The sequence below is a fragment of the Elgaria multicarinata genome, chromosome 8 (assembly GCF_023053635.1).
Source record: "Elgaria multicarinata webbii isolate HBS135686 ecotype San Diego chromosome 8, rElgMul1.1.pri, whole genome shotgun sequence".
Lineage (NCBI taxonomy): Eukaryota > Metazoa > Chordata > Lepidosauria > Squamata > Anguidae > Elgaria > Elgaria multicarinata.
Window position 1 is genome coordinate 11441858 of NC_086178.1, and position 22875 is coordinate 11464732.

General features: G+C 47.0%; 2 protein-coding genes across 2 annotated transcripts in view; one reads left to right on the plus strand and one right to left on the minus strand.

The window, feature by feature from the left end:
• Window positions 1-454: 454 nt before the first annotated feature.
• ALG3 (ALG3 alpha-1,3- mannosyltransferase) lies at window positions 455-11029 on the minus strand. The gene is made up of 9 exons (XM_063131430.1): window positions 10815-11029; window positions 9867-9966; window positions 9567-9714; window positions 8564-8724; window positions 5579-5699; window positions 3768-3973; window positions 2906-2983; window positions 2601-2744; window positions 455-873 (listed from the first exon to the last, which is right to left on the minus strand). Exons 1-9 carry the CDS (start codon window positions 11017-11019, stop codon window positions 702-704), a joined length of 1335 nt encoding a protein of 444 aa, XP_062987500.1. The 5' UTR covers window positions 11020-11029; the 3' UTR covers window positions 455-701.
• The window catches only part of EEF1AKMT4 (EEF1A lysine methyltransferase 4), a 32143-nt gene continuing 20285 nt past the window's right edge, over window positions 11018-22875 (plus strand). The window contains exons 1-2 of the mRNA XM_063131854.1: window positions 11018-11172; window positions 13872-14215. Of these exons, the coding sequence (XP_062987924.1) occupies window positions 11018-11172; window positions 13872-14215 (499 nt within the window). The remainder of the gene's footprint in view (window positions 11173-13871; window positions 14216-22875) is intronic.

The window sequence follows — 22875 nt, forward strand, 5'->3', positions numbered from 1 at the left end:
CACCTGAGAGACGTTGGGACTGAACCTGCTGGGATCTTCTGCATGCAAAGCACGTGCGTTGCTACTTTCAGCCCTCTCCTGCTCGTGACCAAATCTTGTGTCGGACTCCTGATTAGGATATTGCGACACGAGCAGAGAAATTTGTACTTTGGAAAGAAAACATAAGATACTCTCTCCCAGTTCTGTGTCACGTTTGCAATAGAAGAAGCGATTTGCTATGAGGGAAGGGTGAAGCCCCATCCCATAATTACCGCACGTTCTAGTTAATCCCTGTTCCCAACTCGCCCCACTACACCCCATCCTGGGACTTTCCCACTCAGTCTACAGGTTGAAGTTTTCTCCCCAGTTATAAAAGGCCTAAAAATGTGCTTTAAAAACAAAGCTAGTGTTTCTGGGACGCCACGTCCCATATGGCCGAATGCATCAATTGCAGCCACAAGATAAAAACACGAAATGCAGAGGCAATAGGCCTCAACCCAGGCCCCAGCTGTTTTATTGAAGGGGTTTCCACCGTGCTGGTGGCCGATACGTGGGTTGTGCTCTTTCGCAGCCGCTCTCCAATCAAGCGAGACAACTCGGGGCCAGAACGCAGCGCCTACGCCTGAGCAATGGAAATGGACCATCAGCAGCTGCCCTGGAGCATTGTCCAACCCAAGCCCAGGCTATCTTGTTCAGATTCTCTCGCTGTTCTCGTCCAGTCCTTACTCTGCCTTTTTCGACGGCTGCTTTCCTTCCTGGGCGGCTGAGGAAGACGCCGTCCCGTACCAGAGCTGCAGAAGGATGATGCCGTGACAGACGTGTAGGGAGGCTGCACTGTAAACTGTCGAGGGATATGTGTTCCAAGAGAGCTCAATCAAACCTAGGATAAGCACCCTGAAGCAAAGGGAAGAGAAGCAGGCTGTTAGCCAGTACTGAGTTTGGGGCAGTAACCATTCAGACAGCTGCGTAAAGCCGTGTACAGGCCTACCTGCCAAAAGAAAGTGTGAGATTTTCTGCTTCCCCCATTTGGGGGGAAGTTTGACACACATACAACCTCCGAATCTTTGCCTACCCTAATCCCATGCTTTATTTATTTATTATTTATTTATTACATTTATATCCCGCCTTTTTTCCTCCAAGGAACCCAAGGCAGCGTACGTAATCCTCCTCCTCTCCATGTTATCCTCACAACAACAACCCTGCGAGGAAGGTTGGGCTGAGAGTCTCTGACTGGCTCAAAGTCGCCAAGTGGGGACTAGAACCCGGATCTCCTGACTCCCAGTCATAGAATCATAGAATAGTAGAGTTGGAAGGGGCCTACAAGGCCATCGAGTCCAACCCCCTGCTCAATGCAGGAATCCACCCTAAAGCATCCCTGACAGATGGTTGTCCAGCTGCCTCTTGAAGGCCTCTAGTGTGGGAGAGCCCACAACCTCACCAGGCAACTGATTCCATTCTCGTACCGCTCTAACAGGAAGTTTTTCCTGATGTCGTGCCGGAATCTGGCTTCCTTTAACTTGAGCCCGTTATTCCGTGTCCTGCACTCTGGGAGGATCGAGAAGAGATCCTGGCCCTCCTCTGTGGGACAACCTTTTAAGTATTTGAAGAGTGCTATCATGTCTCCCCTCAATCTTCTCTTCTCCAGTCTAAACATGCCCAGTTCTTTCAGTCTCTCTTCATAGGGCTTTGATTCCAGACCCCTGATCATCCTGGTTGCCCTCCTCTGAACACGCTCCAGCTTGTCTGCGTCCTTCTTGTGGAGCCCAGAACTGGATGCAATACTCTAGATGAGGCCTAACCAGGGCCGAATAGAGAGGAACCAGTACCTCACGTGATTTGGAAGCTATACTTCTATTAATGCAGCCCAAAATAGCATTTGCCTTTCTTGCAGCCATATCACACTGTTGGCTCATATTCAGCTTGCGATCTACAACAATTCCAAGATCTTTCTCGTTTGTAGTATTGCTGAGCCAAGTGTCCCCCATCTTGTAACTGTGCATTTGGTTTCTATTTCGTAAATGTAGAACTTGGCATTTATCCCTATTAAATTTCATTCTGTTGTTTTCAGCCCAGCACTCCAGCCTATCAAGATCACTTTGAAGTTTGTTTCTGTCTTCCAGGGTATTAGCTATCCCACCCAATTTGGTGTCATCTGCAAATTTGATAAGCGTTCCCTGTACCTCCTCGTCCAAATCATTAATAAATGATTTTATCCAACACCTTAGCCACTACACCACACTTTAGGTGATCTGTTTTCTGCTCTAGAGATAGGTTTAACAAAGGTTTAACAAAGGATCGTTTTTTACAACCACGTTTGTGAGAAACCTTCTCGCTACAAGCAATCATCGTAGGCCAAGGTTGTGTTGGAGCTTGCATGGTTAGTGTCATGTTTTACCCTTACTTTCTTCCTTCTTCTCCTAATGTCATGTAAACTAGACATGGGAAGCTATATCCAACTGCAGTGTGCCTCATGAGATCCTCCAGACAACACACAAACTAGACCCTGAAATAGGAGGCTTCTGTTCCCCCCACTCCCTCCTTGTCCCACGCAGGTAGATAGATAACATGTTATTGCAAGCCTTGATCAGCAGCACACACACACACCCCGTGCAGGTACGTACTTTAGCAGGTGAGCAAGCTTCTTGGGAGGCGTGCACCAGAGCAGGTAGGGCAGAGTGTGGAAATACCACACATAGAACTGATAATGCAAGGAGCGGCTGAAGCAAATGCCGATGAAATTGGAAGTGAAGAGAGGAAAGACTACCTGTAGCCTTCTGTTAAGGTAAGGTTACACTGCATGAAGTTCAGAGCGCATCTGTAGAACAGCTCTTGGGGGGTGCTAGGCCCAACCTCAGGCTCTTCCCCCTCCATCCCTCAAACCAAGACAGGCTCAGGTTGTCCTGTCGTCCCTTTTGGCAAAAGGATATGATTGGCTGAGAGGGGCTGTGGAGGGTTCTTTCTCTCCGCTGGATTCTTCAGCAGTGACAGAATGTTTTCGTGAGACCTGGAGATGGGTAGGGTGGGGGAAGATAAGAAGCAGAACTGTTGTAATCCATAAGGAAATGGCCTCTTCCTTGTCATTGCATCCTCCCGGAAGAGGTTACTACAGGTGAGATTCTGGGAGATGTAACCTGCACCCCAGGACCATCTCATCTGTGCAGACTGACCAGATAGTTGGGCTCAGAAAAGAATCCTCCCCACGTACTGGTTAACAGACTTGAGCACTTTGGGCCTTCCTTTGAAATGGAAGACAGAGCTACCAGGTGGAGCTATTGCACTACAAGCCTATGAGATGCTATGCCGTAGACTGGTACTTCTTTACAGTTCAAACGCCTATCTTATCAAACTATCTTTGTAACAATTGGTGAGAGGGCGACTGAAGAGAACTCCCCATTGGTCCACCAGCACCTATAAGCCACAACAGCTCTAAGAATCTCTAAGGCAGCTTCTCTGTGAAAACCAGGTGCTGGGGACCAGCAACAGGCAGGTCTGCTGCCTTCATACCCTGAATGTAAGCATTTGCTTACCTCTGTTGGAAAGAGAATCCTGGACAAAATGGACCTTTGCTCTGACTGAGCGGTTCTGTTCTCCTGACTGAGTTTCATGGTTACGCTGGGATTTCAACCTAGGACTCCCTAGTCCAGCTCTTAACATTCATGCATTACATTACACCAACTCTCAATGCAAGCAGTGACTTGCAGGGTCCCGTGGCTGGGATAGAGTCTGGGAGATTTGTGTCCCTTTTGCACTTCTTTCCAGTGAGAACAAGCACAGTGCTACCATCTCACCTGTGCCACCTATTCAATGCAAAGAGCCCCAAGGCAGTCAAGTGGGCGATCAGCAGTGCCAGGTGGAAAGCCCGGTGCTGGAAAACCTCTTCTGGCAAGAATCGCCAATTTACTGTCCACTTGAAGAGGAACTGGCGGCCCAGATCAAAGGAGTGGGTCAGATACCCGACGGGATTTACCACCAGGAAGGGAAGCCCCAGAACCACCTGCAAGAAACACCAATACCTTGAAACCCTCTCCCCAAGAACAAGGTGAGGTGGTCAGTTTCTGATTCAGGTTGTCACACTCTAGCCAGAGACACTACTGATTACTATTTCCACCGAATTCCACCCCAAGGCAGAAATTGGTTTCCCTTAACGCAACGAAACGGTAGGCAGACGTACCAACATCCATAGAGTTTCATAAGCTCTGCGGTCCATTCATCCAGGAAGTACTCTATTATTTTTAGCACTAATGATGCGATATCAGGTACACAAAGGTACTAACCCTTTATGCTATCTGAAGATTACAACATCCACGATGCAACGCAGATGAAAGCAAAATATGCAGATGTAAAAACAATGTCCGGGGCCCCATATCTATTACCTCTGACTTCCTCCTTTTATCTTTGGAGTTATCTGTGCTGTAGCTCAGCTTTGTTCAGTGTCTGTTCAAACGACCTGCTGCATTTACTCTTGGCAACCTAATCTTAATTGCTGCAGGACTGTAATTGAACCCTTTGGGTACATAGCAATAAGCTTTCTCTTGCCAAAAAAGCTTTTTCCGAGCTTTGCCAATGTAACTGTCCTCCCATTTTTGCTGGAGAGGCAATTTACTTGCCTGCATCTTCATAAATCATATTTCCCCCTCCATTTAGGAAATAAAATACCAGGGAGAAATAACTGGCATTTGTTTTGTGTGACTGAGAATTATTCCATGAGTTTCGTGCAACTGATCACACGCACAGAACTTACGGAATAATGTACAACTGCCCAAAACAAAATGGTATATGCACACTTTCTTTGCAGGGTGTATTGCTAGGTTATTCATCAAAATCTGCACTCTGGAAAGAACTAGAGGTCAGGGAAGAAAAATGTAACAGGACACATCACAAAAGAGATATGTGTGACATGGAGGAAGATGTATACTAATCACTGGAAGTCCAATCCAAAATCTGACTTCTGGGTCTGCCTGCCTGCATGAGGCCTAGGAACTTTTTTAAATAATAAAACCTGAGATATTGATAACATCATAATCAGGGTATAAGGATTCCAGGGGATGGGATAGGATCACAGTTATGCAGCTTTCCAAGTCCTTGTGGGCAGCTTCTTGCCTATACTCTTCTTTCACTAGGCAGGTCCAGAATTTGACTCGCCCTACACAGTCTTGCACAAACTGGATTGTTCACCTGCAACCATAAATGCAGGCACATCAGTGCAAACATCCAGAAGGGAAGATTTGTGGCTCGGCCTGCCCATTTAGTTGATGCATATGAACAGCTTTGAATCACAAGATGAGTCACCATATGAAGCCATTTAAAGAGCCCAGAGAAAGAAGGTAGGTAAATTAGGAAGTTGGAGTGCAGTGGCCCACATTGCACCAAACACTGTAGTAGTTAAGTAAGGGACCAAGTCATATGCTACTTCTATATGGAGCTGCCATCTACGAAGTCAAAACATTGGTCTATCAGAGTACTGTGTATTCTAAGTGGCAGCAGCCTTTCCCAGCCGTACCTCTGAAACCCTTTTAACCGGAGATGCCAGGGACTGAAGCCCTTCTGGCTGCAAAGGAGGTGTTTTCGAATTGATCTAGGATCCCTCCCTCCTCCTTACCTGCAGGACTGCACAGATGGCAAGCTTGGGAACAGCACCTACGAGGCCAAAGCGCCACAGGAGAAGGAAAAGTAGACCTGGCGCAAAGAGCAGAATGTTCATTTTCACAGACACAGCCAGGCTGGAGGAAGACAGACAAGGAATAGCGTCAGGGCCTGCAGTTAGCACAAGCTCTGTTCGATATTAAATACCACTGCTATTTAATATTGACAAAGCACCAATAGTATAGAACGCAAAAGGATTCTGTCCTTGTCCGCAAGGTTTGCAATCTACACTGGACAAGCAGTGCAAGAGGGACCGATGAATGAGCTATAGGAATGGGACAAGGCACAGAAAGGCAGCACTGGAGGGGCAAAGTAAGATGAGTGAATCTGCAAGAACTGGGTTGAAGAAGTGGATCCTGAGGAGGGATTTAAAGGGGGAGAAGGGAGTCTGCCTCCTTAACAGAGAGGGGGAAGGTATTGTAGACAAAGGCCCTGTTCAGAAGACACCTTAAACCATGGCTTTAACCATGGTGAATAAAGCAAAAGGCCTTATTCACCATGGTTAAAGCCATGGTTTAACGTGTCATCTGAACATGGCCCAAAGGGTTCAACAGAAAGGAAGGGAAGAAAGACAAAAGGGGCAATTATTGTTCATGTGGAGCAAAAGAAACAAGAAGGGGAGATAAGCAGTGGAAAGCTTAAACAATTAGAAACCTGTAAATGAGGAAAGGGCGGCGCAGTTAAAAAAAAATTAAGAACAAATTGCCAATTCTGCCAAGTAGTGGGTGGGAATGATATTTCTTAGAAAACTGGGCCTGCATCTGTAGCAGAATGAGGTGGTGAAATGCCAAGGTGGAAGAATGGATTGTAGTATTTCAGACACAAGTGGAGTTTGCCGCTTTTGAAGGCTTCTGCACATAAGAGACTCACTGCAAGAAGAAAGCCAGCATATCAGGGTTTCTTAGCTCTTTGCTTGCTGTTCTGATTTAGAGATGTAAAGACCCAGGGTAAAGAATGGGGGTGGGGGAATCAGTAGGAAGAGAAAGGGTTTTTCCCCATTCTCCTCCACCCCACCCACACACCAAACTTATCAACAGAAAAATTGGACATTTTGGGGAATGCATAACATGCTTTTTTAAGGCAAGGTTTTACTGAAATGTCTGAGGATTTTTAAGTAAGTCAATCGAAAGCATTAGAGTGATAACCCCGGTGCACAATATGTAGACATACACAACACTCAAATACAGGACACATTTCTACACTAGACAGTGCTGCCATCTTCATGAGAGGAGCAATACAGGGCCTTTGTTTTCTTGCGAACTGTTACTTGCTTCAGACTGGTGACTTTTGATCTAGTCTGGAAATGCTAAAGGAAGTATCCTGCATCTGCTGTACTTTTGCTTATACAAAACTAAGGCTGCACTCTTCTACACACTTTTAAATCCCATTGATTTCAATAGGGCTTCTGAGTAGACAGGTATGGGATTGCACTGAAGGGCATTTATACTTTGAGGCTGCAAACCTGCGTGTCCTTAGCAAGGAGTAAATACCACTAAACTGAATGGATCATTTCTGAGTAAACAAGCACAGGGTCGTTCTCTTAAATATCTTGGATATGCCACATTGCACAGTTTTATATGCTTAGTTATGAATGATGTGTTTTATGTCGTTGAAGCACTAAAAATAAGTTTGCTTGATAAGAAAGTAAGTCTTGCATATATTTCAATTTAAACCAAAATTTCAATTCCTTACCCCAACCCCAACTCCTCCCACTTTCCACCGGAAAACCATGTTTTTTTCAATGACTCAATGACTTTCTAGAAATTCTACATCCCTGTTCTGGTTATCTATCTGCAGGGATTATTTTAATGTAGAGGAGCATTAAAAAACTGTGCGTGCACACGCATACGTCCACTGGCTAAAATGCTGCTGTCTATTCTGCCACTTCATTCTGCCATGTTTATGAACAGGCAACTTGTATGAGTTAGGAAGGGCAGAACGAAGAAGTGGGGCTTGGACAAGAGGTGGAATTTCATAGGTGCAGTGGGGATAGGTGGGAACAATAAGAACATAAGTTAAGTATTGATTATCTTTTTCTTCGTAAAGCTTCGAAGAGGTCAACAAAATCTAGGAGCTAATTAACATTAATAGTGATTTTGAAATCTTACACCTGTTTACTCCAAAGCAACAAGGGAGAGGGCCTTTTCAGTGGTGGCCCCCCCCCAATTCTGGAACAATCTCCCTGATGAGTCTCGCCTGGAGCCAACATTGGTATCTTTTCGGCCCCAGGTCACGACTTTTCTCTTCTGCCAGGCATTGAACAACATATGCTAAGTTGTTGGGTTTTTTTAATGGACCCCAGAACTGTTGTTGTTTAAATGGATACTGTTGTTTTATACTGTTGTTTTTATATTTTTGATGGTTTAAAATTTTGTATACTTTTTGAGGTTCAGTGTTTTTAACTTTTGTAAACCGCCCAGAGAGCTTCAGCTATGGGGCGGTATATAAATTAAATAAATAAATAAATAAATAAAAATAAGCATAATAAGAAGAGCCCTGCTGGATCAGACCAAAGGTCGCACTCTGTTTCACACAGTGGCCAACCAGCTGTCGGCCAGGGCCCCACAAGCAGGACGCTCTGCAACAGCACCCTCGCAGCCATGATGCAAATAGCCTCACTGCTCGGATACTGGAGGTAGCACCTAGCCATCAGGACTAGTAGCCCTTGATAAACTTCTCCAGGAATTTATCCAAACCCCTTTTAAAGCCATCCAAACCCCTACAGCTTGTGGTAGTGAATTCCATAGTTTAACTATGCGCTGTGTGAAGAAGTCATTTGTCCAGAATAAATGTGGAGCTACACAAAGGGTTGATTAGCAAAGAGGTAAAGAATCGAAAGTTTCACCAGTTTTAGGGGCCTCCTGTGAACTAACGGACAGGCTCTGTAAGTCCCCGCGTCGCATCGCATGGATGGATGGATGGACTCCCAAGAGGGTCTCACCTGAAGCAGAAGCAGCCCCAGGACCACCGCTCCTCCAGGAAGAGGTTGACAGCCAGGAAAAGGATTGCCATGGCAACTGGGTCATTGAAAAGGCGCAGGACAAAGATTGAGTGGATGCGGTAGGAGGCGCAGCACATGAAGAAGAAAACGTAGGGAGGGACCTGTAGGAGAGGTGGCCATGAATAACCAGACTCATCTGTCATAGGTGCAGCCCCAGCTCCAAGAGACTGAAGCTGCTGCACTTCCCATTCTACAGACGGGCACCTTTCAACAGCATTTATTAAACCAACAGCCTCTATTTCTTGCTGTATGTGACGACTGCTTGTGTGGGTTCATGGCTCCTCCAAAAGGCGGAGGGAGGCTGAGAGTTCTGCCGAGGGAAGATTTCAGTTTGTACAACAATTAGAACCATAACCCTGCCCTTCTTTATTTGGCAACCCCCCAGCAGAAGCTGCCCAAAGCATTTCCCATTAGCCATTAATATCTTGCATTTTCTCAAAAAGCAAGGGCATGTTCTCAGGACTGTCCTCCTTGATATACCTGGTGCAAAAAAGGGGCAACCACAGAACTGAAAACATGTAGGTGTATCTCTCTTTCACAACGCAAGAGTGCATTTATACAAACCATCAACACATTTCTGTAAAAGATAAACGAACACCAAAGTTTCCAAATTTCACAGTTTGCAGCATCAGCTTAGACTGGACATTCCTTGGGGCAGGGAACGGTCTTTTCTTCTTTTAAACTGTTGCTTATAAAACTGTGTAAAAGGTCACAAACACTGAATGCTCTATATAAAGTATAAAGCATGATCCCCGCAAAACAGATTGCTAGAATTTCTGCCCCTCCACCTAACCGGAACCCCTCTGCTGTCCTCCTTTTGGCATTCACTTTCAGGTGACACAACCTCTCCATGAGATGAATGTGCTTAGATGTAGCTAACTATCTGCAGTAGGAAAAGCAATAATCTTTAGTAGTTCCTTGAGATTCTCTAGTGGCTACTGACCTTACTCGTTCGGGTATAGATGCGGAAAACAAGCAGCAATGTGACGAGGTAAAGCGCAGCAAAGAAGTACTGGGCCAGGCGGACGTTGGTGCCATGGCCAGTGGCATAATACAGACCCAGAAATATGTAAACAAACCCAGCAGGGTACCTGTGAAGGGAGAATAGCGTAACTAAAAAGGAAGAAGAGTGATGCTGCCCTGCAGCCCAACCTAAGATTTAGGAAGAGATGCATCCACCCAACCCTCCTGATCTATAGTCTTTTGACACCCTCATTATGCCTGCAAGGTCACTGGTACTCACACAAGGGGGCCTGTGTCCCCCTTTAGTTGGGTGTAATCCAAGGTCCCATTGATAACACCCTCCACCTCATCCATGTAGGCTTTCCAGTCAATCTCTGTATCTGTGGGGAGAGCACAGGGGAAGCTGCACCATCAAGTATGAGCATGTGCTTGGTTCAGCAGCTGGAAAGATCTGGGCTTGAAAGGACAGCTCTGAAATGGGGTGGGAGGAAGGCACACGGTAGATTCCCTCTGTGATTTGCAGCAGCTCGGCAAGGATTTCATTTTAACAATAGCTACAACGAAAGGACCCCTCTCCCAACACCCTAAACTATTCTGCTGAAATGAAGAAAGCTTGGGGTAACCAGGAGCCGTGTGTGTGTGTGTGTGTGTGTGTGTGTGTGTGTATGTATGTTATATATATATATATATATATATATATATATATATATATATATTGTGAGCTCTGTTCCATTCTGAGACCCAAATTTCAGGGCCCAGAATTCTTAATTCTACTTTTGCACCAGACTGTGGTTTGTGGATCTGAGGATTCTAGTAAAAAACAGCAGCTTCCGTAAGTCTGCCCAGCGAAGTCTAAAATGATCTGTGTGTTCATAGAATCATAGAATAGCAGAGTTGGAAGGGGCCTACAAGGCCATCGAGTCCAACCCCCTGCTCAATCGTCTCTTGCTGCCCATCACACCTAGGCACAATAATCCAGCCTCCGACCTCCCATCCTCCTAACCAGCACGCTGGTCCTCAGGACCTGTCCACCGCCACCCAAACAGCTTCAGGCCTGGTCTGCTGCATTCCTCCCTCCCCCCGCCCCAACCTTGCCCCTTAGCCCCCGAGATCCGCTGGTGCCCATAAGTTCCCCAGCCGCCCTCACCCCCTGCGATGGGCCCCTCCCGCTCCTTTCCTGGGACAGGGCGGGGCGGGGCGGTGGGGGTCGCCGCAGGCACTCACTCACATGCCACCCTCTGTATGACCCAGTGATTGACCCCCACTTCCGCCAGGCAGAGGCAGGCGGCCACGAGCGGGGTGTACTGGGGCTCGAAGAGCACCAGGTGCTTGTCCTGCCAGGCCCGGCGCAGGCTCTGGCGCAGGAAGGGCGGCCAGCGCAGGTGGGCCAGCCCCGCGGCCCCCTTCCTCCTCAGCCCGGGCCCGGGCGCCATGTCCCCCGCCCGGCACAGCCTGCTCGAGACCGACGCGACGCCGACGCCGCCGACGCCTGCGCTGCTTCTGACAGCTCGCGCAACGGGCAAAGCGCTCCGACGCCCCAACGCGCGCTCGGCGCAGACCGTTCCGGCTCTTGGCAGGCCCCGCCCGTGCCATCGCCTTGGAGCTGCCACGTCGCCCGGACGGCTGTTTCTCTCCCTCCGGCTGAGGAAGGTGTTCAACACCACCACCATCATCATCATCATCATCGAATCATAGAATAGCAGAGTTGGAAGGGGCCTACAAGGCCATCGAGTCCAACCCTCCTGCTCATTGCAGGAATCCACCCTAAAGCATCCCTGACAGATGGTTGTCCAGCTGCCTCTTGAATGCCTCTAGGGTGGGAGAGCCCACAACCTCCCTAGGGAACTCATCATCATCAATCATCATCATCATCATCAATCATCATCATCCTAGCAGGAATTGGTCTTTTATTTATTTCCAGTATTTATAGGCGGCCCCACCATAAAGGTTTTCAGGGAGGCTTACGATAAAGGTTAAAAGAAATTCACGCCCTAAAATAAAACAATCCCTGAAAGCAGCATAATAAAAACAGATGTGGCAGAGAGAAAAGAGATGGACAGGGAAATCCTTAGGCCCACGTAGCGGGACCCAATTGGGCTTACTTCAGAGTAGACCTGTAGAGGATTGTAAAGAGAGCACCGTGGGCAGGATTATTTATTTATTTATTTATTTAGAATATTTATATACCGCTCCCCATTGAAAAATTTCAGAGCGGTGTACAAGGTAAAATGAAAATAAAAACAGAATAAAACAAAATTTAAAAGAAGCAAAAACAGAGATTCAAGGCTGCATATTAAGGAAAGGCTTCTTGGAATAAAGATGTTTTCAGGAGGCGCCGAAAGGAGGACAAGGTTGGCGCCTGCCTGACCTCCAGAGGCAGGGAATTCCACAGGAGGGGGACCACCACGCTGAAGGCTCTTCCCCTGGTGGATTCCAATCGAAGGATGGATCTATGTGGAACCACCAGGAGCAGGCCCTCGGATGACTTCAGTGACCAGGCAGGTTGGTAAGGGAGAAGGCGCTCTCTCAGGTATTTGAACCCAGACCTCTGAGGCCCAAACTGGATGTGGCTAGAATGAACTGGGGGGACGGGGGACGGACACACAGACTTTTAAGGGGTGCATTTTATACTGCATTGGAGGGAATTTTATTGGGGGGGGGGGTTGGCTAGTCTCTGAAATGTGTGCACAAATACCCACACCGATTCCTGCATTGAGCAGGGGGTTGGACTCGATGGCCTTATAGGTCCCTTCCAACTCTATGGTTCTGTTGGTTTTTACGGTCACTGCTTTATTATATTATATAATACAGTATATAATATAGTAAAAAGATGACTGTATATAAGGTCCACACTGATGTGAGCCATCTTCCTTTTTTATTTATTTTTTATTTTTAAATTTTTCTTAGGCTGCAATCCTATCTCGCTTTACTTTTCTTTCTTTTACCCAAAGGTGAATCTCTTATATCCATCGATTTCGTATTGAATTCAATACAGGCTTCTGAGTAGACATGCAGAGTATTGCACTGTAAATAGCGAATAAACCGCCTTTCAGGGGGGCCCTTGCCATCCCAAGGCAAGTGTACATATACCATAAAACATACATAAAAACAATCATAACACCGTTGTCGTCGTCACCAAATTCCATTACACACTTTAAAACGGACTAGAAATTTTATTCATTCATAATTCACAGCAATTAAAAAAAAACAAAAAGCGGCTTGAAATGAAATCTTAGAAGTTTATGGATATAAAGATAGGACACTCACATTTCCTTGAGATGGCATTTGGTTATAAAGGCTGAGTATACATTTTTAGCAGAACTAAATAAATGCCTATGCAAGAGAGAGCAGTCAATCCCTTATACACGTTTAGACAGAGGAGAGAGGAAAAAGTCCTACAACTCCCAGCATGTTTTTCTGTCTAAATATATACAGGATGGAGCCCTAAAGAACACAGATCCCACCCACCTCTTTTCTTTTGTGAGTGTAAATTGGCCAAAGGATAAGTTCATAGTCCTCTTTGAGGCGGCAAACCTATGTGAGGGCTGTACCACTTCAGACTGCAGGTGGGAGTTGACATGACTGAATACAACAATTTCATTATTTTAAAAACAACAACCAAACCACCCAGTAAATCCCTGCACGTAGAAAACTAAAAGTCAGGGAGAAAGAAGTATTCTAGTTTAGTCACCCCCACTAAGATGCTTGTTTTGTATATTTAAGGGAGGGCAACCAGGATGATCAGGGGTCTGGAAACAAAGCCCTATGAAGAGAGACTGAAAGAACTGGGCATGTTTAGCCTGGAGAAGAGAAGATTGAGGGGAGACATGAGAGCACTCTTCAAAGACTTAAAAGGTTGTCACACAGGGGAAGGCCAGGATCTCTTCTGGATCCTCCTAGAGTGCAGGACACGGAATAACGGGCTCAAGTTAAAGGAAGCCAGATTCCAGCTGGACATCAGGAGAAACCTCCTGACTGTTAACAATGGAATCAGTGACCTAGGGAGTTGGTGGGCTCTCCCACACTAGAGGCCTTCAAGAGGCAGCTGGACAACCATCTGTCAGGGATGCTTTAGGGTGGATTCCTGCATTGAGCAGGGGGTTGGACTCGATGGCCTTGTAAACCCCTTCCAACTCTGCTATCCTATGATTCTAAGGGTGTGTCCTGCAGTGTGAAGTGGTACAGCCCACAAAAAAGGCTTGATTACCTAAGTGAGGGCGAAGCCCACAGGGAATGAGCCCGTTCCCCGGGGGAGCCTTTTCACGCTCACACCACTCCCGACCAGGAAGTGGCCACCGGAAGCTCCACGTGGTTTTTGCGGGAGCACGTGGGCGGAGCGCGGGTCCGGCTGGTTCGCCCTGCCTGGCCTCCCCTGCGCCCTCTCTCGGCCGCGTGGCTCTGCTGCCCTCGCCTGGCCGCCCTCGGGTTGGCTCCGGCGCGCCGGCAGCATGGAGCGGCCCCCGCGGAGGCAGCTGCCGGATTCCAACGCCCGGTACCGGGACCAAAGCTTCTGGGAGTCGCGGTATCGGGCTGAGGGGGCCAATCCGGCGGAATGGTTTGGGGGCTTGGAAAGCTTCCGAGAACAGCTGGAGACGGAGCTGAACGCGGGAGACCGGATCCTGGTGCTGGGTGAGTTGCCTCCGTCTCCTCCCTGTGCCCTTCTCTAGCGGCGGCGATCTGTGTGGACTGGGAAACCTTTCTTTTCTCCTCTCTTCTTCAATTGAAGGGCTTCGTCCTTCGCCGGCGTAGTGCTGCCCAGTTTTGGCCGTGCTGGCTGGATTGTGGGAGTTGCCGCCTAACGTATCAGGAGGGCAACAGATTGGGAAAGGCTGCTGCGCATACACAGGGAGCTGCCAGATACTGAGTCAGAACCTTGTTCCGTCTAGCAATGCCTCTCCAGTCAGAGGCGGAATTCTTGCCTCGCCCTACCTGGCGAAGCCGGAGATCATATGTCTCGGACTGCAATTCCCATCATCCCCAGCCAGCACGGAAGGCACGAGATTGGGGAAGGCTGTTGTGTTGTTACATAGAAAGTATTCTTTTGTAAACCACCAGGAAAGCTTTAGCTATGGGGCGGTATAGAAATGTAATAAATAAATAAACAATACATCACATTATTATTATTATTATTATTATTATTTATTTATATAGCACCATCAATGTACATCAGCATGGTAAAACAAGTTGCACTTCAAGGGGCTTGGTATTAAGCTAGCCAGCAGCTTCCGTTTCAGAGTACATTTTAATTTCACTCTAATGGTATGAATTCTAATTCTTCAACATATCAGACCATAGTTATTTACCATTAGTAACTTTTGTCAGCGTGCTGGTGTTTATTTATTTATTGCATTTTTATAGCACCCGATAGCCAAAGCTCACAAAAATTAAAACCACTCAAAGTATGAAACAAACAGCATAAAAGCAGGATATAAAATACAATATAAAAATACAACCAGGATAAAATCAGCAGAAATACAAATTTAAGATACATATTTACAACAGCAAAGTTAAAATTAAGTTTATAGAGTATTAAAATGCTGAGAAAATAAAAAAAAGGTCTTCACCTGGCGTCTAAAAGTATAGTGTAGGTGCCAGGCGAACCTCCTTAGGGAGCTCATTCCATAGCTGGGGTGCCACAGCAGAGAAGGCCCTCCTCCTAGTAGCCAGCCTAGGCTGAGTTCGGACAACATGCTAATCAACTGGGAGGTGGGGGGGGGGGTAATAGGAACAGAATGGGAAACAACTGTTAATTAGCGTGTCATCTGAACTCAGCCCTAGTGTTGCCTGCTTCCAGGCGGTACCAAGTCTGCACATCTGAAACTGAACTCAGGGTTTGATTTCTGCGTCACGCTTTGCATTAAACTGTCTACCTAACCTTAAAGATGGTTCTATGTCTTTATTGACTCCTCAGCGGCTGCTGGTGCATCTCCAAGTGTTAGATTTTTTCCCCTGTCTTCCCCTTATGGCTTTTGGGGTGTGCTTTCCCGTAAGGTCTTCACAACATTGCTAGCGGTGTGTGTGTAGGCTGTATATACACATGCATATCCATTTTTACCATGGTTGGGTTGTAAGTGACTTGGAACAAATGAGCTACAGTTGCTTATGCTTCCAATTACCATTCCTTCTGTTCCTTATCTTCAGCCTTGAGGGTCATCAGTTATGTAGGCAAAATGGCACCACCCATAAAGACGGTGGTGTGTGTGTGTGTGAGAGAGAGAGAGAGAGAGTATGTGCATGCTTGGAGGATCTCCATTTTTTATTATTATTATTATTATTTATTATTATTATTATTTATTTATATAGCACCATCAATGTACATGGTGCTGTACAGATTACACAGTAAATAGCAAGACCCTGCCGCATAGGCTTAAAGTTTCATAAGTGCATGCATAGGTTCACAGGGTGGGGAGTGCACACACACACACACACACACAGAGCCAAGTGTGCACACAGTTGCAAAAGCTTCAGCTGCAACAACTGAGAGACCCCTGGCATTGCATAGCAGCGTTCAAAGAAGCGGTGAAATGCATGTAACTGTATAGAATTACAGCATTGCCCCTTTCTGCATACATTTCTGTAATGGGGCTGCAACTTCAACAGGGAATCTACTAAAACAACAACAACAACAACCCACCCACCCCCAGGCCACAAATAAACTAAAGCTCTCCTCCACACTCAAATGCAACTTATGGGTTCACTGTATTCAGACATGTTCTCTCCTGGCTACGTAGTCCCATGGAGAACGAAGGAGCTGGATGTGTGTGTGGGGGGGGGGGAGGGGGTTCAGGCCCAGCTGGATCCTGCAATTTCCTTTCTCCCAGGACAGTGGGCTCCAAGCGAGGAAACTTCACCCTCAAAAGGGGACACAAACCTAAACAGCAACGTGACAACTGTGTGTGCTGTCATGGAGGAGGAATGAGTGAATGTGTGCTCCCCAACAAAAGCAATTAACTGTGTGGTTACAAAACTCTAAAAGGAGCAAGCACCAAAGCTCTCTGATGCCCTCACTTCGAAGAGAAAGCAAAGCAAAAATCCATGGAGGGGAGAACAGCATGGAGGCTTGCAAAATGACATCTGCGGGATGTTTGGGAAAAGGGGCATTCAGCCTGTTTGCACCAGAGGCTGGGGAATATGGCAGGAGGGTGCAGTCGCACCCATGTCCTGCTTGTGGGTCCCTGGTCGACAGCTGGTTGGCCACCGTGTGAACAGAGTGCTGGATTGGATGGACCCTTGGTCTGATCCTGCATGGCTCTTCTTAGGTTCTTCCTCTGTCCTAGGGCGACCATATGAAAAGGAGGACAGGGCTCCTGTATCTTTAACAGTTGCATAGAAAAGGGAATTTCAGCAGGTGTCATTTGTATATATTTATTTATATTTATTTATTTATTACATGTATATACCGCACCACAGCCGAAGCTCTCTGGGCGGTTTACAACAGTTAAAAATGGTAAACATTAACAAGTATGCAAAATTTAAAAACCATCCAAAACCTAAAAACAACAGTATAAAAAACAACAGTATCCATTTAAAACAACAATTCTGGGGTCCATTAAAAACAAACTTAACGTTGTTGAATGCTGTTAAAATGCCTGGAAGAAGAGAAAAGTCTTGACCTGGCGCCGAAAAGATAACAATGTTGGCGCCAGGCGAGCCTCACTGGGGAGAGCATTCCACAGTCGGGGGGCCACCACCAAGGAGGCAGTGGTGAACCTGGTGAAATTCCCTCTTCATCACAACAGTTAAAGCTGCAGGAGCTATACTAGAGTGACCAGATTTAAAAGAGGGCAGGGCTCCTGCAGCTTTAACTGTTGTGAAGAAGAGGACATTTCACCAGGTTCTCCATATATACAAATGACACCTGCTGAAATTCCCTTTTCAGTACAACTGTTAAAGATACAGGAGCCCTGTCCTCCTTTTCATATGGTCACCCTACTCTGTCCTCACGAGTGGGAGGAAGGTGGAGGTGGTGTATTTGAACTCATGCTGCTACATTCTCCCCACCCCCACCCCCAAATACCCATGAATATATCTGCCAAATGAGGGTGACACTTCGTGCACCTTATAAAGTGGGCTTCAGTCCTCCAAAGCTTCTACCGTAATAAATCTGTGTGTCTTTCAGGGCCTGATCCTAATCATGTTTAGACGGGGGTGGAGGAATCTAAACATGCGTAGCGTGCATCACAATGCTGGCTTAGCGTGCTGGGAGTTGTAGGACTGTTTCCTCTTTAGACAAGCATAGGATTGTGCCTTTAAGTGCAACAGCCTGGTGGTACTGGTTGGCTCAGTGAAAATAGGGCATGTATTCATTTGGTTAATTAGTTAAGACCATAGCCCTGTACATGTCTAGACAGGAAAATAAAAGTCCTTGTGGGACTTTTATTTTCCTGTCTAGACATGCATGGGATTGTGCCCTAAATCTCAAAAACTCAGTCAGACAAGTGGCCAGAAAAGTGATCACAGGGATAGGTATTGTGAGTCTTAAGAACAAAGCTACACAGTCAGGACAACCATGGGATGCAATTCAATGTTCTCTGCAGCTTCAACACACACACACACACACACACCCCCCAAATACACGCAAGAGGAATTCCAGCCAGCACAGCAGCATAACAGGCCAGAGCGTGATGCTCCACAGTGAAAAGTTTAGCCGTCACTGAACAGGACCTGATGGAACAAAGGTAAGGCGATGGAGGTGAACTCTCAAAGCTGAGCAGTTCCAGGAAGAGCCAGCGAGCCCTGAAGAAGAATGAAGAGCTCCGGAGAAGAATCACTAGCTCTGAGGAAGAGTGAAGAAAGGGACACATCAGGACGCTTCCTTCCGCATTCCAGGCTTCTTCTGGGGGCATTTTTTTAGCCACAAAGCAGCTAAAGATCATGAGTGCAAGGCAAGCCAAAGAAGGTTTTTTTTTTAAAAAAGGTATCTGCCTTGGCTGGTGTTGTGCTAATTATTTCTAATTATACTTAAAAGGTTGTCACACAGAGGAGGGCCAAGATCTTTCCTCCATCATCCCAGACTGCAGGACACAGAATAACGGGCTCAAATTACGGGAAGCCAGATTCCGGCTGGACATCAGGAAAAACTTCCTGACTGTTAGAGCAGTACGACAATGGAACCAGTGACCTAGGATGGTGGTGGGCTCTCCCACGCTAGAGGCCTTCAAGAGGCAGCTGGACAACCATCTGTCAGGGATGCTTATTCCTGCATTGAGCATGATATTGGAATCGATGGCCTTATAGGCCCTTTCCAACTCTACTATTCTGCGATTAGCCTCAGTATTCTTCGCCTATGAAACAGGAGTACTATAAATTGGTTGCCTTTGGCCAGGTCCTTGTCTATCTCTACCAGTTTTGTGTTAGTATCCCTGATCTCTAGTAACCCGGGTATAAATTTCTGTTTGCATGTACAGAATATGGCTCGTGGGGTGCCGTAGCTAATTGACTCCACTCCCTCTCCATATGCACACATGCGCGTGCACACACACTCGTTTGCGCCTGGCTCTTAGCATACCTCTCTGTCCTGATACCCACAAGCCCCACATCTGCGCACCCCTTCTATATGTGAGACATATATGATAGAGCCACTGGAGGGCAGCAACAGCACATGGTTGGTCATGTTGGAGGTGACAGGCAGTGTGGAAGTGCTGAGCATCTGGAGCGTATTATGGGGTTTGTTGCTCTCCTGGGAAAGCTGTACCTGTTTGGCATCAGTCCTTGCTGGCCCAAGGACAGAATGCCTTTCAAGGGACGGAGAATGCGAATAGAAATAAGGGTTGGGTGTAAAAACTATAAACGGCAACACTTTGGTTAAGTGCGAGTGGTTGCATTGGAAGGGTGGTTGTTAACACAGGACCTTGCATGTCTACTCAAGAGTAAGGCCCAGGATAAGTCAGAAACAAACTTCAAAGTGATCTTGATAGGCTGGAGTGCTGGGCTGAAAACAACAGAATGAAATTTAATAGGGATAAATGCCAAGTTCTGCATCTAGGAAATAGAAACCAAATGCACGTTACAAGATGGGGGACACTTGGCTCAGCAATACTACAAACGAGAAGGATCTTGGAATTGTTGTAGATCACGAGCTGAATATAAGCCAACAGTGCAATATGGCTGCAAGAAAGGCAAATGTTATTTTGGGCTGCATTAATAGAAGTATAGCTTCCAAATCACGTGAGGTACTGGTTCCTCTCTATTCGGCCCTGGTTAGGCCTCATTAGAGTATTGCGTCCAGTTCTGGGCTCCATAATTCAAGCAGGATGCAGGCAAGCTGGAGCGTGTTCAGAAGAGGGCAACCAGGATGATCAGGGGTCTGGAAACAAAGCCCTATGAAGAGAGACTGAAAGAACGGCATGTTTAGCCTGGAGAAGAGAAGATGGAGGGGAGACATGATAGCACTCTTCAAATACTTAAAAGGTTGTCACACAGAGGAGGGCCAGGATCTCTTCTTGATCCTCCCAGAGTGCAGGACACGGAATAACGGGCTCAAGTTAAAGGAAGCCAGATTGCAGCTGGACATCAGGAAAAACTTCCTGACTGTTAGAGCAGTATGACAATGGAATCAATGACCTAGGGAGGTTGTGGGCTCTGCCACACTAGAGGCCTTCAAGAGGCAGCTGGACAACCACCTGTCAGGGATGCTTTAGGGTGGATTCCTGCATTGAGCAGGGGGTTGGACTTGATGGCCTTGTAGGCCCCTTCCAACTCTGCTATTCTATGATTCTAAATATGTACTGCAGCCTTCCACGCCCTGGTACCCTCCATAGGTGTTGGGACTGCAACTCCCATGCTGGCTGTGAATGATGGGAGGTGCAATCCAACACTTCCTGAGGGCATCAGGTTGGGGAAGGCTGGTGCTGTGGAGGCAATGGCTCTGTGGTCATTGGGGCCATGAATCTGCTCCGGGTTTCAGTCTGAACTCACCTTGGGCAGCTCCTTTAGAGTTCAGACTGAAACCCGGAGCGGATTCATCACTCCGTTGACATTGGAGCTACCAACCTGCACTGGGTTGATGTCTAATATTGAAATCTGTGTGTGCAGGAGGTGGAAATGCAGCAGCGGCAGCTCTAAGCTGGTGGCCACCTTTTGAGAGAGGCGTTGGCAGTCCTGTGAGATTCCGGATTTCCTGGGGCACCCGGGCTTCTGGAGGCTGCTGGTTCTTTATCTCTCAATTGTAAAGGGTTAGCAGAAATCAGCGCCTCTGGTGGATTCGGACCCAAGGATTCGTAGCTCTTCTTATTGGGATGAATCCTGCAAATTGGGGCGTATGTTTCATCCATGCAGATGCAGATGCTTCATTTTGCATTATTTCGTCCTCCACGTTTCCGATTTTAAAATAATATCTTGATTCGTTTGGCAAAGAAGGCGGTGGTGTGGGAAAGGGTGCTTGGGTGGGAATGGCAGCTTCAAGCTTATTCCCCTACAACCCTGAGGACGAGAATTATTATTTTAGGATTCTGTTCGGAAGATGCTGCGCTTACTTGGAAAACAAAGGAACGTACCCATGCATCTCTCTTTACAAGAGACGTTGCTGGGGTCTGTCTCTCGTTTTCACTCCTCCTCGTGCGCTGGAGTGCCTCTTTTCCCTAGGCAAACTTGCAGCGTCCTGCAGAGAGGACACACATCATCGTGGTGGAGGGAAGTGCAGCAGGACACTTTGCATTTCTGCTGCAGGGACGCTATTTTGTAAACAAGCAGAATCCACGTGCCCCTGGCCAACGCCAGATGGCAGCGTGGCACCCCTAGAACGGATGCTGTTGCTTACTTCCCATACGAACACAAGGGCCATGCTGGGTCGGACCAGGGGTCCATCTAAGTGCCTGTAGCAAGCCCACAAACAGGGCAGGAGTACGATAGCACTCATAGAATCATAGAACAATAGAATTGGAAGGGGCCTACAAGGCCATCTAGTCCAACCCCCTGCTCAATGCAGGAATCCACCCTAAAGCATCCCTGACAGATGGTTGTCCAGCTGCCTCTTGAATGCTTCTAGTGTGGGAGAGCCCATGACATCCCTAGGTAACGTTCCATTGTCGTACTGCTCTAACAGTCAGGAAGTTTTTCCTGATGTCCAGCCGGAATCTGGCTTCCTGTAACTTGAGCCCGTTATGCCATGTCCTGCACTCTGGGAGGATCGAGAAGAGATCCTGGCCCTCCTGTGTGTGACAACCTTTTAAGTATTTGAAGAGTGCTATCAGGTCTCCCCTCATCCAGTTGTGTTGCTCAGCATCTGCTGTACATAGGGCATGTTGGAAGCAATATAGCCATCAGCACTAATAGCATTTGGTAGCCTTTTCCTCAATGAATTTGTCTAACCTTTTAAAGCCATCCAAATGGGTGGCCATCGCTACATCGTGTGGTACCAAATTCTGTAGTTTAACTCTGCACTGTGTGAGGAAGGACTTCCTCTGATCTCTCCTGAACCTCCCACCAATCAGCTTCATGGAATGACCCCGGTTTCTAGCATTATGGGAGAGGGAGAGAAATGCCTCCGTATCCGCATTCTCCACACCAGGCATAATTTTGTGCTCCTCTATCATGTCTTCGTTTAACCTCCTTTCCCCCCAAGCTAAACCATTTCTGTTCATAGCGGAGATTCTCCAGCCCCTTAATCATTTCTGTTGCCCTTTTCTGCACTTTTTCCAGCTCTACAATATCCTTCTTGAGGGGTGGTGATGATCCGCCCCTGTCTTTCCCCAACCTCGTATCTTCCAGATGCTTTGATCTTCAACTCTCATGCTGGCTGCTAGATGCTGGTGGTCGTAGTCCCAACACATCTGGAAGGCACGCGGTTGCGAAAAGGCTGATCTGCCCCTTTGAGGTTCTTCATGGAGATGCAGCCTAGGTGCTTCCATAGGGGTCCTTTTGGGAAAACTCAGTGGTAACATTCTCCATAGGTTCCTTAAGCCTTTTGATTCCTGGATTTGTTTCCACATTTCTGTTGTGAACCGAGGGTTAGGAAATTGCTTTCCATCCCCCCCCCCCCTTTAGAATATTTTAGTTACTGTCAAAACTGTGTTATACATTTGGCCTCCTAGTGGTATCGTTGCTAGGTGAAGCAGGCCACGTGGGCAGATGCCACAGCAGTTTTCGGAATCCTCATTTGCATTAAAAGTTGTGTTTCTAGCCCTCATGACCGCAGTAGCCGAGGTTGACAACGTATTGGTGGAAATGCAGGAAGAATTGAAAAACCAAGAGACAAGTAAAAAGAAGTCGTCACACACACACACACACACTTTGTTGTCTTTTGGGATTTGAGCCCGTCTGTCAGGGTTTTTCTGGGGCTGACTCAGGCT